This window comes from Periplaneta americana, chromosome 4 (genome assembly GCF_040183065.1).
Source record: "Periplaneta americana isolate PAMFEO1 chromosome 4, P.americana_PAMFEO1_priV1, whole genome shotgun sequence".
In the NCBI taxonomy this organism is placed as follows: domain Eukaryota; kingdom Metazoa; phylum Arthropoda; class Insecta; order Blattodea; family Blattidae; genus Periplaneta; species Periplaneta americana.
Genome location: NC_091120.1, coordinates 110,523,644 through 110,540,438, shown reverse-complemented (window position 1 = coordinate 110,540,438; position 16,795 = coordinate 110,523,644). Strand labels below are relative to the sequence as shown.

The window sequence follows — 16,795 nt, the reverse complement described above, 5'->3', positions numbered from 1 at the left end:
GTTACTTTGGCGCAGACATTCCAACGTGTTCGTAATATGTGCGTCCGTTTCGTCTGCAATATTCGCCGGGCTGATCACGTAACACCATCCCTCGAAATATTGTCCTGGCTCCTACTAGAAGATCGTAGGAAAATCCACTATCTTTCCCTTCTCTTTCACATATTGCATTTCTCCACTTCTGCCGATCTTGCGTCTCGTTTTCAAAATTTATATACCCACCATAATCGATACACACAATCACAACACTTCTCGATAGATCCATTCCCTTCCAACGGACATCCTCATATTCATCTTGTTTCACTGTGGCTGTTTGTCGACTTTGGAATTCCCTACCGAGTAATGTCAAAGACTATCAGACATCAAACCGATTTAAGAATAGAAAAAGGAAATATTTTTCAAATTATTCTCGTTAGCAAAGTATATGTATGTGCTACTTGAAAGGGCAGTATGTGTACTAATGGAGTATGACAGGATAGAATAACGAGCAAACATTCATAAACGGCACAGCATCATGCTGCTCGTGTTTACACGGTATTTGGAATAGCATTACAACCCTAAAAACCTCATCCGGTCACATTCATTGAGCAACGCGATCGACTCACAACTGCATTACACATTACATGTAACCATCACTCTGTGCGACAACCATATCACACTGCCATCTCTGTAGTTCTGCGACCACATACTCATACTACGGATATACGGGAAGGCGGTGGATTCACAACTGAATTCATATTGGTCTTTGTGTTGTAATCATACGTCATACTGGTATCTAGTGATGCGACCACATACTTTGGATGCCACACGATACACGACATACAACATGTTATACTATCGATTGACTTTGACAAAAAATTGTTGCATTATTAATGCCCCAACCATCGTATATATAAAAAAAAAAATTCTCTCTATTTGTAGATATGTATATCTGTATTCTTAGTTCTTCTCTACTTATACCAGAGATGTGGTATATATAAGAATATTTATAGGAAGGGGATAAAATGTACAAAGAAATATCATCCTTAAAATTTGTACAAAATATAAATTTCACTTATAATCCTCTTAAATGCTTCCAATTCCAATAGTTTTTACAAATGATTTGATTCGTTTTAGGTTTACAAATTTCATTTAGTTGTTGAAACAGTAGGCTTATAAAAATACATTTAGGCATATAATAATTTATTGGCTACAAAAATATAAAGATTTCATAGTGTTGAAATGATTTTAAACAATATTTATTGTGTGCAATATATACAACGTACATTTCATTGAATAAATTATGTCAACAAATTTTACTACAAGCGCTTTATGTATATTTGCGAAGACGCAAGACATACTGTATGCATCGCCATTTTACCAGGCACAGTGTAAATTAAGAAACTTCGCTACTTGAGTACATCTCATAGAAGGTAATTAGTGGAAGTAGTCTTTTATATGTATACTAAAAATTATTAAATAATACAATGAAAAAGAAATTGTGCCTAACTTTTATATTGGGGTTTCGCATTGTTTACATTTACGTAGTAGTTAGCGGCGGTATTTGGCTTGCATGTTCTGAATAAAAATATCACAAGAGTTTCTTTCAAGAATAAATTACTGAACATCTGTAACAGAAGTGACCCAACTTCTCAGAGCAGCAACGTCCCCATATACTTGGGGAAATCCTTTAGCATCGCAGCTAGCTCCCCAAGATACGATGCCAACTACATTGCCGTTAGCAACTAGTGGACCGCCAGAATCTCCATTGCACACCCCCTTGCCTCCTTCGGGTACTCCAGCACAGATCATTCTTTTGGTTATTCCTCCATAATCCTCCATGTAAATGTTGTTACATTCGTCAAAATCTACGATGTTGATTTGCACTTGCTGCAGCTGAACTGGAACTTGTCCACCTTCAGTAAGTCGACCCCATCCTGTGACAATGACTGCAATTCCTGCTGGAGGATCTGCAGTGGTCATTGCTATTGGCTGGATAACGTCGCTGTATTCGAATGGCACAGACACCTGTGAAATACGCATTTTTCAGTATAATCACAATTGCCATACGTTTTGTTTTTATCTCTCTGTCGTGATTATAATCGTTACCATTATCGTCATTAAGTTAGTCTCAGGGCGTGTGTGTGTATGTGTGTTTTATTGTAATGCGGTTTTGGAGAAAATGATCTAATAATAATCATAGGTAAAGATATTATTCAAAATATTATTCAAAATTTTGTATGTTTAATTATATCGTATTCTATTTAATAGTTGTCTTAAATAACACGTTCCAGGAATAATACATAGGGTTATGCAGACATTAAGGTATGGATACTGTCATTCCAAAGAAAATATTTAAAAGTTCTCCAAGTTCTGTCGAAATCATTTCACTAATTTTGTTGTTGCTATGGAAAATGAAGTAAATAAACATAAATTGAAGCTGTTATTCAATGAGTTAACGTGGTACTTTTTCTTTTTTTTGCAAATTCGTACCATAAAATAATGTTTTTCTTACAAAAATGCGAAAGGTTTCATTCATTGTTACTCTGAATGTAACAGAGATTGTCCCAACGGTCTGACAAGATTGAGAACTGTAAATGAAAAAAGATCCTGTGATTTGTCTTCATTGTAGAAGCTTGTAAAAATTAAATGATCGGTTCTGCGCCATACAAAAAAAACTTTTTCATAGATCTGCATAGAACAAAATAAGTAGAAAACGATATGAAAGCTGCTATGGTTCTCTTTTGAAATTGGTGCTGTCTGGATTCATATCATTCCTGTGTGAACAAACTGCGTTAATATTTCCCTATAAACTTGCCTCTTAACTAATTTAGATGACTTTGAAACGTTTCGTGGCTTTTACTAACCCTTAAATTAGAGCCTCCGGACTAAATTTCTCCTCTCTTGCGTCCTAACAATACCTTAGGTGCATACTAGGTGGCGTTTGAGGTGATGAACTTACCACTTGCCCCCTGTGGGCAAATAAGTGTAGCTAAATTACTTGTAGGAACTGAAAACTCCACTAGGGATTACCTATGTTCCCATTTCAGAAGTATGCGTTAAATGAATGAATGAATGAATGAATGAATGAATGAATGAATGAATGAATGAATGAATGAATTTATTATTTAAAATTATTATTATTAGTTGTAAACGTCCACAAAATTTTATACTAATTCACTCACATATTTAAGATATTTGCATTGTTTTCTTTAATTTTATATCACTTTTTGAACTATCCTCTATCAAACTTGATATCTTAATTTGTTATGTTGGCACTGACGTTAAAACTTTGTTTTTACATAAGATATAGAGTAGTAAGAAATGAGTTAAGTGTATGACTGGTTATAGTATTTTCAAGTTGAAATATTTCCTGTTTGTTTAATATCAAAAATTATCAGAATGGTCATTAACAATATTCATTTTTGGTACTTACCTTGGCCACAGCTACGTCATAATCCAGCGTAAAATAGTCGAAGTTTGGATTACTTGTAATCTCGGCTGCTGGATGAAGTGATCCGCCACTGTTGTGGAAGCTGCTTCCTGCTCTGTACGATACTACACCTGCTGGAACACTGCGAGAGAAATCAATGCTCGTGAAAACAGAATGAAATAATATAATCATATATATCATACGTATGCACGATGACAGGAACATTAAAAAATAATTTAGCTGTAATTACTGTTTCTAAGCTTCGAATTTAGAGTTAATTCGTATGTACATGTTGTACAATAGAGCCTATACTGTATTTCGCTTTGTATATTAAAATTGAAGATGTTCATTTTTTATTGTTTTAATAATGTAAGGGCTGTAACTTATAATGTCTTAGAGACGAAATTTAATCATTAGAATTTCTTCTAAAATTATTATTTTTATAATCCTAATAGTGACTCTGAAGATAATGAACATTATGATAATACATGGTTGATCTACTTACATATGTACTTACACTATTTAAGTGTGCAGATTAATGTTAATATAAAGTAGGTAGGCAAGTTATATTATTTATCTTTTATATTCAGTTTTATTTTTGAGTTAATATCATTCATTTAATGAATAGCAATTTATGATCCAGTGTTAATAATTTAAATAAACAATACACTTTAAAGATGTGTACTATGTACCTTTCATTGTTATTATTATTATTATTATTATTATTATTATTATTATTATTATTATTATTATTATTACTGCAGAGATGAATATTGGTTTAATTATTATGAAAGTGATATCAAAGAAGAGCGCAGACGTTTATGATACTACGTACTGATCAATAATTTTCTCTTTCTGCGGACCAGTGGAGACACATTACTAGCTCTAATATACGCACTGCAAGAATCACTATGATCAATGATGCAAGTACATTGTTATGGAACTAACTTCATTTTGTCAAAATGCTTTTGGGTAATTCAGGTGACATATCCAAATCAATATTTAACAACTTTAAAAACGAAAATACATTACTTAGGATAGATAGTTATTTTGTTCTCACTTTTACAACGACAAGCGAAATAACTACAATCATTGTGACTTGAATATAACTTACATGAAAAAGTCAGCATAGAATTTATAACTATAAAGAAGCAATGCAAAGGTGTCCCAGACGAATGTGTCAAAGTTCGTTTTAATCGGGAGGATATTGGATGATTGCATTTGGGTATCTTCAAGAAAATGATTTCATTTCATGCTGAGAGATTGAATTGTTCCGAAATTCGTGAAATATAAGAAAAGTATGATACCTTTGTCAGGATTATTATTATTATTATTATTATTATTATTATTATTATTATTATTATTATTGCGGCGGGTAGCTCAGTTGGTAGAGCAGCTGTCTACGGACTGGAATGTCCGAGGTTCGATGCTAGGTGGTGACAGGATATTTTCTCGTTGCCAAACTTTCAGAACTGTCCCGAGGTTCATTCAGCCTCCTATAAAATTGAGTACCGGGTCTTTCCCGGGGGTAAAAGACGGTCAGAGTGTGGTGCCGACCACACCACCTCATTCTAGTGCCGAGGTCATGGAAAGAATGCCTTCATGGCATGTTACGGGGATACATTTACCTTTTTATTTTTATTATTATTATTATTATTATTATTATTATTATTATTATTATTATTATCATTATTACACCAGAACTTGTTATAGTAACGGCTTTGAATAGAGTGTGAGATTACTGTATTGAATATTTTATTAAGGGAAAGAAGATATTTATGTGCAAGTGCATATACATATTCACATTTTGTATATAAAACATTACAATGATATGTGAAAAGTTACTTGTTTTTATTTGCAACACATAAAGAATATAATCTTCAACGGTTGCAAATCAAATTACGCGCATTTCTTGTATTAATACAGCCGTTAGTATATAAATCATTAAGAGTGCCACTTTTCATCTGTATTAAGGTAAACAAGAAAACTTACCCATCAACACAGTGACCGGCTGTGAGTACCCAGTTGTTGCTGATGATGGAGCCTCCACAATAGTGGCTCTCAAGTACTTGCATAGAAACCTGCATGAAACAAGTTAAACATTATTGAGATGTCACAACTTATTATTCTCATGCCTTTCAGGCACGATATCTGTCGGCTTATTCCGTAAACGCTCTGTAATAATTGAGTCCAGGGCATAAAGTTATTTGAAAATCAAATATTGATCAATATTTTAAACGCAACCTCAGACGCTTTGCTATATTTAAAATCGAATATTGCATGAAATGTTGCTGTATCACCTGACAACAACATAATTCAAACTGAGAGAACACCGGTGCTTTCCTGGCCTCTATCTAATGTTACTTATTTTCAGACGGCAGATTTTCGGTCCCTACACAGCGTACGGATGAAGCGTAGCAGTGAGTTCAATGACCATTCTGCAAAATAACATTCAGTATCGGGACCAAAAATCCGATCTGCTCATTTGTCGTTATACTCCCCCTATTTACGAGCGTGGCTTGCAGATGTTGCTAGGGTAGAGAAGCCTGTGGCAATCTTCGTCATAGCCTCATGTGATGGCCTTTACGTAGGCTCAAATGGTGGCATTTGTCGTAGCCTTGGCTACAAATTTCTGTTTGCTAGCTTTGTTTTAGTTACGAAGCCTGATTTGAAGTTGTTATTCTAGTGTCAATATTTATATAAAACTTACATTACATATTATAATTAACGTCTCTACATACTTTGGTGACTTCCGACATTATACGGTACCTAAAAATGACCGCAGTATTGCGGACGGCGATATTCCTTTTGTCAGTTCTGTGCGGATAGAGAAATTACCTTCGTTCAGGAAGGAAATTCTAGATTGTGGTTCTCCAGTTCGAAGCTATCTCGATGAAATTCAGATATATTAACGAAAATTTTGAAGCATACATGTTAACACGCGTTTCTGACATAGTACAGTAGTGGCAAAAAAACCGGACCGACTCTTGTAACTGATTTCAGAGTCTTGTTCACTCCAGGGCACGATAGACTGGTAACTAAGACTTTCGTGGTTCGAATCCTGCCTGGGAAGGAAACTATTCTTTGTTCCTTATTTAAATTTATTCGCAATGGTTTGAAAAGGATACGTATAATAAGTAAATTTGTAAATTAATAATTGATATTTTACAGAAAGTGACGATTTTAAAAACAAAATAATTGCCGGTACTGACCTTTTGGCAATTAATACATATTTTATCAATGCTCTATGTGTATCAGAATGAACTAATGGAATTTAATGAAAGGGTTTCTATTATGACGCTTCCAGAAAAGTGGAATTATTTGCGTGGTTATTTCTTTACTGAAAATACTCAAATTTCTAAGGGTACATAAAAGACGGAGCCTGGTTCGTTACCGAGTTGGTCGCTCGTAACCTAGTTGGTAGTTGGGCAGAAAGTCGGGGTGTACAAGACAGAGCCTGGCTGGTTACCGTGTTGATCGCTCGTAAGCTAGCTAGTGGTTGAGAAGAAGGTCGGGCTGATCAGAACTAAGCTTGTTTGCGCCTGCCCGTCAGTGTAGCAGAACTTAATCTGCTTTTTCAAAATTGTCTTTTAAAAACAATAACAAATTATAAAAGTGGCAGGATGGAATGCATTGGTCTTCAAGTTCTCCTAAACGTACCTTAGATATTTGGGTATTTTCAGTGCGGAAATAATCACGTAAGTAATACCACTTTTCTGGAAAGCGTCTTCTGTCATAATAAAACCCTTCCATTAAATCCCATATAGTTCATTCTGATACACATAAAGTACTGATAAAATAATATGCAATAATTGCCAAAAGGTCAGTACCGATAATTATATTGTTTCTAAAATCATCACTTTCTGTAAAATATAAATTATTCATTTACAAAGTTATTATTACACTGGCCAACAAACTTAAACATATTTTTGTTAAAAGATCACGAATGGGTGGTTCTTATAGCATTTTGTGTTCTGATTTCAAATCTGTTTTCAAAATTTTTCTATCACCCAAGATTTTTGAGTAATTAGATGAAATATAATTCAGACTTTTCTAGTGTTAATATCTTGTAATATTTTACCTAAAATCATGTTTACTTATCTAAAACGTATGTAAAATAGATTTTAGGCTATACTTGGCTTGAGAAACATCTCTTTTGAGTGTCCAGCAGTAGTCTGTCAGGATATTTGAATTACATTTTTCCTGGTAGCACCTTTCCTTTTTAGAAAAATCCTGAAGAAAACGCTGCCCTCGTTCATTCGCTTACTACCCGAAGATTTCGAGGACAAAAAAAAAAATAGATGGGAATCTAAGAAGTTATTTAGAGAGACATATGACACCCCATCACGTTATAGTTCTGAATCAGCTCGCTGACAAGTTCTCTGTAAACTTCTGATCTGTGTTTCCTAGAAAGTACGAGTAACAGTTGTTAAATGATCCTTAGGTTCCCGGCATATCATCATTGGAACTGGAAAAGGCATATGACGGGATCCTTTCAGCCAACCAGTTAATAGAATTACATGGAGCACAACAGACTTCAGGGGCCTAATTCCTGTCCTCATCTGTTTTGTAATCAAAATAACACTCTTAAGCTCTTTTAACTAGTGTAGTAAAAATTCACCTGTGTGCTTTCAAAGTTAACTAACCATAAACGTAACAAAAATTGTTTATGTGATTTACACAGTATTTCGAGATATGTTTCACTTTATAAGATATTTTTACCATAATTAAAATTAGGACAAAGAAAACACAGGTTATAAAACTTGTTTCATGTAAGTTCCAACTGAACTGAGAATTAATACTAATTTTTAGAGTCTAATGAGGAATAAAATTTATTTTTATGAATTCTGACTTCACAGGCAACAAACAATAAAATTATCTAAAGTTATAGGTCAATTGTTAAAGCAATAAAATGAAATATTTTCTTTCCAGTAGTATGTTAAAGACTATATACCTATAGCAATAATAATAAACCTATTTTTGCAAAATTACAAAAACATGGTGGGTGGTAGAAAATTTCTGACTTCATTTTTGGAATCAGCAGATGAAATTACATAAGAAACAGCAGAAATTTTACATTTAACAAAATCATTGTTGACCAGTGTTATTGGTATCCATTTCACACCACCTCATTCTAGTGCCGAGATCAAGAAAGCATGGGGCTCTATCTCCATGCTCCTGAATTACCTTTATGGCATGTGAGGAAGCTACTTTTACTTTTATTAATATCCATATCAACTCCTCCTTCATCTCACAATTTCACAATAAGATATGGGCTTTGGTGGTCAGGTTGAACCTGATTTCAAAATTAGTAAATATTGAATATCGTACCGAAAATATTATTTTTAGAATTTAAGGTCTTGAAATACATACAATTTATATCAATGCATAATTAAATTTGGCATATAAAAATCACACGTATTTCAGATCATATACTCACAAAAAAACAAAAAGCATGAATACAATACGTTTGTTGGAATCCAAGTGTTTAACGAGCACTGCTTTCAACCAAAGTACTAATATCGGCAATAGAACTTACAGTATAACAAATTAATAAAGAAATATGTAAATTTATTTACCTCCAACAGTTTGAAATTTAAAAATGTATGTAAGCAATTTGTTATGAGTAATGATTAATTTTTAGATGTTGTTATGTTGTAATTTATGCGTCTACATTTATTATGTATTGAATCCTACCCTGAGCACGAGATCACTCTCTTTTAGGAGCATGCCAGAATGTGGTAAATTTACAATTTCTTTGTATTGTATTTTTTGGCAATAAACATTATTATTATTATTATTATTATTATTATTATTATTATTATTATTATTATTATTATTATTATTATTATTATTATAAATTAATCTTTCTCAATCCATTATACGCGTCGAAATGATGAGCAGTAGGCCTAGGCGTTTAGCACGTGGGGAATTTCTACGAACGCATGCACAGTAAACACATTTAGGTGGTTGGTAGCTGGAAAAATGAGGTGATTCATTCTACGAGCTACCAACGGGCTAACTGGCTACGTAGCAGTCTACCTACCAGACTTCGTCTTGCACGTCTCCATTGCTTAATGTTCGGGTATTCCTTCCGACTAGGTAACCGGTCAGGCTACCAACTACCAACCAGGGTCCGTCTTGCACCTACCCTAAGGTACGTTTAGGAGAACCTGAAGACCAATACAATCCACTCTGGCACTTTTATAAATTGTTAATGATTTTTAAAGATAATTTTGCTTACGAGCGACTAATACGGTAACCAGCCAGGCTCCGTCTTGTACACCCCGACTTTCTGCCCAACGACCAACTAGGTTACGAGCGACCAACTCGGTAACGAACCAGGCTTCGTCTTGTTCGTACCCTAAAGACCGTACACTGAACGTACATCCTCAGATGGCGGTCTTGTTCGTAACTTTGGATACAAATGTAGGCTATGCTTGTTAATTATGTTGCACTTACGAAGTTTGAATTGAAGTTATTATTGCAGTTATGTTTAGAGTGATTCCACGAATACTCGTATGTCAACTGAAACTATAGTTGGGTAGCTTTTAATTGTTAAATATGTTCTTAAGTGTCTTAAGACGTGTGTTATTCATTAAGGTTGAAAACTTGAATCAGCGTTCATTCCGTAACGCGAGTCATAGGCATGATGCCTTACACCACGACTTATGGTGTGGGTTTTATGGGCCTATTAATAATATCGGACAAAACATTCATTCTTTTATAGTTCTTAATATAGTTACAGTATTATTGTCGGCTTACTATTAAATGAAGTATATAAAATAAATATTAGTGTATAACGATTAAGATTACAACAATAGACTATCATTACTTGCATACCTGATATGGGTAATTGGAGATGTCGGTTGGTGTACCACCCACAATACGGCCATCAAAATGCCTTCTGAGCACTCGAGGCGATGCGCCTGATAATGCAAAGTTCAGTTAAGTATAACATATTTTAGTGACACAATTGTAGAATAATAAACGTTCACTACCGTTCTTAATGAAAGATTTGACGAAAATTTGGGGTACAGCTTCACACAACTATGGTACACGATACAACCATTCTCAGAGTATGATAGACTGTTCATAAATAGCAGCAGTGACTTGACTTCAAATTTGAGTACAGAAAAAAAGGTGGATAAACGAGGCATACGTTATAGAGCGCAAAATTGTAATGGCTGTGTTGTGAACCATAGTTGTGTTCCAGGTCCATAGTTGTGTGAAATTACGGAAATTTAAATAATTTAGACGGATAGAAAACAAACCTTAACTAATATTGCCTTATGAGAAAAATCTGAGGAGAGAAAGCAAAGGCACACCATGTGATAATAAAACTGCATGAATTCGTAAACAATAAAATATTTGTAAGTGATGTGTACAAATTAGGCCTATTATTACCTAATGTTATGTGTCATAAAGGTTAGCATAGATTAAATAGTAGTATAGTGGCGGTTGTGTTAGTAGTAGTGGTGGTGGTGGTAGTAGTAGTAGTGGTAGTGGTGGTGGTGGTAGTAGTGGTAGTAGTAGATTTATTTATATCTTTTATTGGGTTATTTTACGACGCTGTATCAACATCTAGGTTATTTAGCGTCTGAATGAAATTAAGGTGATAATGCCGGTGAAATGAGTCCGGGGTCCAGTACCGAAAGTTACCCAGCATTTGCTCGTATTGGGTTGAGGGAAAACCCCGGGAAAAACCTAAACCAGGTAACTTTCCCCGACCGGGATTCGAAACCGGGCGACCTGGTTTCGCGGCCAGACGCGCTGACCGTTACTCCACAGGTGTGTAGTAGTAGTAGTAGTAGTAGTAGTAGTAGTAGTAGTAGTAGTAGTAGTAGTTGGTAGTTAGTAGTAGTAATTACTTAAAGGACACCTGAACTGCGATGGTTATTCAAAGTGGGAATTCAAAGTTCGACTAGGCCTACAACTGGACAACAGATTTGCCCTGGGGGCATATTAAAGGACAGAGTTTCTTTACGATGTACCATTAATATACAAGGAATCCATTGTTTTACTTCCCTTTAGGAGGAAACCATGTAAATATTTTCGTCACCTTTTGAAAATCATTGACCTCGGGTGGTTTTGAAATCGCGTATCTCCGATTCAGTGTGTAGCATGGTAAGCGCCACGCCAGATCATCGGGAATGAGAGCATAGTGTGTAGATCAGAAAAGAAAACGGATTGAATAAATATATAGTTTTAATATTTAATAATCCCGTTATAAATGAAACAGGAAAGTTAGTAATAACTTTTTTGGCTAGTGATAACGGTGATAAGTCGTACTACACTTTTGTGCTCATATACTTACCTAGACAGACTGTTATGAGGGCACCGAGCACTGCCAGACGAAACATTATGATGTCTTGAGTGGATTAGGAGTGTGCTAGTGACAGCTATCGTGTGCGTATTTATACGGTACATCAAGTGTTTTTTTTATCAGACTCTTGACTTTGTTATTTAAAATAATGCTTTGGAAATTCTATATGGGGTTTAATAAATATTTGCTATTGCTGCAATATCAGTCTTATCGCCATCATATTGCGTGACCAGAATTCTCATTTAGCCTATGAGTGTTCTGTGTTATGTTTTGGACAATAATATATCTCTAAGCTCGAGTAGAATTTTATTACTGTATTTATTATATAAAAGAAGAATAATTAAGGAATTTCATTGTATTTTAAAAACATCGACTTTCTGCACATTCGGTAACTATTTGGATCATGCACAATCGTTTAATTTATTTCTGCACTCACTAATCCCAGAGTCATGTGCGAGGGAGAAATTTCAGAATTGCATCACGCCTAAATTCACTAAGGGGCGCATATTAGCACCGCAGTTAAAGTTTAATGCTGTAAGCCGGAATGTAGCAGGTTCGATTCCCAAAGGGGTCGTGAATTTTTTCATTGATATAACCCCCTTTCGCCGCACTATAGCCATAACGTTTACTCACTCTCTAACAATTATGTAGCAGAGATATTTCCTTGTGGATAAAAGCGGCGGGCACAGGACTTACATCCCTACTCTCATTAATGCCTAATGTATGGGTGGAAAACTTAACCTCTTGCCATCCTGTCGGCTTCCATGACCTGTGATGGATTGACTTTACCTTTACTAAATTGACTAAATAGAAAATAATATTTTATATGAAAAGTCAACACCCATAAGCCACGAAATCTTTCTTAGGTTTTGCTCGAGGGAACAACAATTACATTTATATTTTAGACAACATAATTTATTATTATAACTGGATTTTTTAACAGCATCAACTTATACACCGGGTCCCGTGTCAGAGGGATCGAGAAATAACTGATAATTTAAAGTGTAGCCTAAATAATGGTTTATTAACATACCTTTTTACATAACATAACTTGATGTAAAAACTCTCCTAGTTTCGGTCGATGTGCGCGTCTATAATTGCTCTGTAGAAATCTAAACGGTAATTCATCCTCCCGCCAAGTGTTCTGTAGCATTTCTGGAGTCACTAGCGCAGCTGTATTTTGTGACGCGTTGCCCCAGCATCCCGAAAGTGTTAGCTCTGCCTCTTTGGTACACAAATCTCCAGAAAAAAAAACTCCAAAAAGGCCTGAGCGGCCAGGCAAGGGATTCCGACCCACCTATCAGGCAATTTTTCATCCAAGAACTCTCGTACCTGTTGATGATAGTGGGGTGTGGTCCCATTCTGCTGCAAAACCGATCCTTGGGGAAGATGGTCAACATCAAAGTTCTGCTACATGTCCAGATACACATTTCCTGTGACTGTAGCCTCTACGAAGAAGAATGGTCCATTGACGGAGTTCCTCCTCAATCCACACCTAACATTCATTTTGGGCGTGTCTCCATCATGTTTACGTGTAATATGTGGAGTCTCTGAACCTCATATCCGACAGTTGCGCCTGTTCATTTTTCCACATAAGTGAAAAGTTGCCTCGTCAGAAAAAAAAAATGCCTCGGTAAGAGTTGTCATTGTCAATTCGTAGAAGCATTTCAGCAGCTAAATTTTTCCTAAGCGGACGAACGTTGTGCTTTTTCTGGTGATGAACCTGGATCTTGTAAGCAGACAATGTAAACGCTTATGCATGATCCTGTGAATTGTTGATCTAGGGATTTGAAGCTCAGCTCTAGTTCTTCGTATCGACTTCTGTGGACTCCTAGTGAATGCCTTTCGCACACATTCGACTGTGTCCTAAGTTACACACTGTTTCCCATGTTTACCAATATGCGGTAGCAAAGATCCTGTTTCTCGGTGTTCTGTGTCCCACTTGAGAATTACTGTATACCCAGGTGGATCTACATTCCATCTTTCCAAGTAGAACGAACACGGCATTTTACTCGCGTAACAGATTTTTCTTCTGCTAGCCACAGCACGTACTAAACTTTCTGTTGTGGTGTCCACATGTTTACCATAGCGTATTTTCTTACAAAATGGCGCCAGGTCTGTTTTAGTGCTCTAACAACAAACAAAAGAAAGTTACGCATAAACAAACGAAAGGTACGTATGCAGCTGTTTTCAAACTTTGTTGCATAAACTTGGACAGTTTCTCTATCTTGTCAGATGTAAATGACAACGATATCTTTATCTGGTTTTAATTGATGGCATTTATTTCTCGATCCCTCTAAGCGGGACACGATGTATTAACTCGGTTGTTGTTATTTAGTGAACTGTCCGAAGACAGGTTTGAACCTCGTAAGTGACATCAATAAGGCATCGCTCATGAGGTAACTAAGCCAGGAGATAATGTGGTAGATAGGCAAGTTCCTTTCCTCCTCTAATACATCGCAGACTCATATTATAAAAAACAAATTGTTCTTCCTCCGACACATCGTCAAGTGAGATGTACTGCCCGGTAATATGTAGATGCACATATCAACCAGTAACTCAGTCAGAAGTGTAACCCGGTTAATAAAATTAATAGAATTATTCATTTCTGTCCTGAGAAATTTACGAAAGTAAAAAGGACAATGTACGCTTGAAAACTGGTGTTAGATATGTTCATATATAAGAACTTTGCTGATATTAGTAAGTTTCGAAAAGCTGTCGTAATTATCCTGTTGGAAAATATTCCAATTGATAGTTCATTCAGATCACTGTTGGAGCAAACCCGAGAATCTCGAATTCCTCGACTTCTGAAGTTTGCGTGTCGACAGAAGAAGAGAAATATTCGTGACGTTATAACGTTGCTCTGAAATCACGAGTTTATGGGACAGAATCAAATGTTTGTATATTTAATGTTATCCAACATCGAGAGCGATTCCAATCGCTTAGATAAATAGGCTACTATCTATTTTAAGTGAGCGAAGTTAGGCGGAAAGTGTAATTAGTAGCATTTAATGTGCAACAGTTACTACATTTTGTGCATCCCCAAGAAATTTTCCCTCAAAATGTTGTCGGATTATGCAAGGTTTTGCGATTAATAAAACGTAAAGTTTGAATTTAAATATAGGCCTAAAATATGCTAGTGAGATAAGAATAGGATCAGTAAATATTGAATAATTAATGTAAGATTGACAAAATATATACGGAGGAAATTTGAGACAATATGGGCTAATGCAGTGGAATAAAATAAAAACTTTAACTAATATATTTTATACGAAATGTATAAACCAAACTATTTTGTGTAAAAATTGCATGTGACAATGCATATAATAATACATACAATGCAATTATGGATGGATAGTTAAAAAAATAGATAAACAATAGAAATTAGTCTACGTCACGAGTCATATTACAAAACCTAGGTTATATTATGGTAGTGTGGTGGTATTGGTGGAACAGTATTGTAGTAGTGGTGGTGGTGGTAGTGGTGGTGGTGGTGGTGGTGGTAGTGGTGGTGGTGTTGGTAATGGTGAATTTTGCCCGAAGCCATATCACGTAGGTTACTACATTTTTACATTATGTAAATCTACTACATGTTACCTACAGTTTTACATCTATACATAAGAAATCATCTAAAAATGTCATTGCCCTATAAAATACAGGTTTGTACTCGCGAACATCGGATGCGACGGTTAACACGATATGCGCTACTCATCGAAAAAGAAGCATAATGTAATTAATATTACCAATATATTGGCCAGAAAAGAAGACAGCAGTGTAGTAACGATAATGATATACAGTAGTTTCCAATTTCGAAGCACTGTATAATATGTACTGCTATTAATAAAAGTAGATTAGTAAAAATAGTCTTCTACTCTTGCGATATATACACCCTACTTCAGTGCGAAGATTTATTAAAAAGTAAGTAATATGTTGAAATAGACGTAACATTTTAAAACAAATAACGTAGGGGGAAATAGGGTACAATGTAACAAAAAAGTTACTTTTGACAATTTTGACAAATATATTAATGAAATCAAATTTGTTCTAAGGGATGATTATGGATGGGCAACTCGTGCTCCCAAAGTGCTAAAAAACCTTGAAAAAGATAAAGGCAGACGGAGCCAGCCGCAGCAGTTACAAGTTGTTTGTAGTTTCGCTGAAAAAGCCACGGTGCGCTCTGGCGGCTCATGCAGGTGGTCGTGATATGTATTCCACGATTTGAATTTCAGAATGACGTATGGTACAATAATTATAGTAATTTTAGACAGACTATACCTGAACACATAACAAAATTATATTATTTTGTAGCTTTGTAAATTACTTTAGTAATGGAAACACGAACTGAATAAAACCTTTTCAAGATACAACAAATTTAGCTGCTACACTTATTTATTATTACACTATTTGTTAATATTTCTTATTATATGTTTTATTTGAAACGTAGAACGCTAGAATTTACAAGTCTTTATACATTAAAGAGTATTCCTCTGTTCTCAGAAAGGTAATAGTCTGTATTTGGAAACAATAACAAATTCAAGGAAGTATTTTTTACATGTCACGGCAGATGAAATAAGCTTACTTCTGAGCTCTTTCTTTACTTTGAGAGCTTTTACACTTCTTTCTTGTATTAAACTCTGCCTCAAGCACATACAGTATTTATGGAAGCAAAGAGTATATTTGGAAATTCTGACTTAGGCAACATTACGAACAGTTCGATTCCTGATTTTGCTGGAACCTGATTGGCGTGCTGTTCTGTAGATTTATTAATTCAAGCTATAAATTTTGAGAATTTTCTACCGGCGTAAGCCAAAAAGATTTCAGGAAATTTTCGATTCCTTGTCAATTGTCACTGTTTCTCCAAACTTAGCAGTGAATTCTGCTGTAGGTCTTGAAGTAGGGTCTTATATTTGATAAGAAGATTTTCTTATCACTCTTCAAGATAGTTTATAGTCAAAGAAAGTGAAGTTGTCTATGTTCTACATGATACTGCCACATTTCAAATTTATCCATGAATGTTCTTAATTAGTCGATTATATGTCGTGCAATTCTGTAACCCGCAC

At 35.2% G+C, this 16,795-nt stretch overlaps 1 protein-coding gene across 1 annotated transcript; it reads right to left on the bottom strand.

Moving 5' to 3' along the window:
• Window positions 1-1,448: 1,448 nt before the first annotated feature.
• On the bottom strand, window positions 1,449-11,865 carry LOC138698115 (trypsin-7-like). The gene is made up of 5 exons (XM_069823847.1): window positions 11,727-11,865; window positions 10,253-10,338; window positions 5,402-5,490; window positions 3,413-3,551; window positions 1,449-2,004 (listed from the first exon to the last, which is right to left on the bottom strand). Exons 1-5 carry the CDS (start codon window positions 11,770-11,772, stop codon window positions 1,594-1,596), a joined length of 771 nt encoding a protein of 256 aa, XP_069679948.1. The 5' UTR covers window positions 11,773-11,865; the 3' UTR covers window positions 1,449-1,593.
• Between the last annotated feature and the right edge of the window lie 4,930 nt (window positions 11,866-16,795).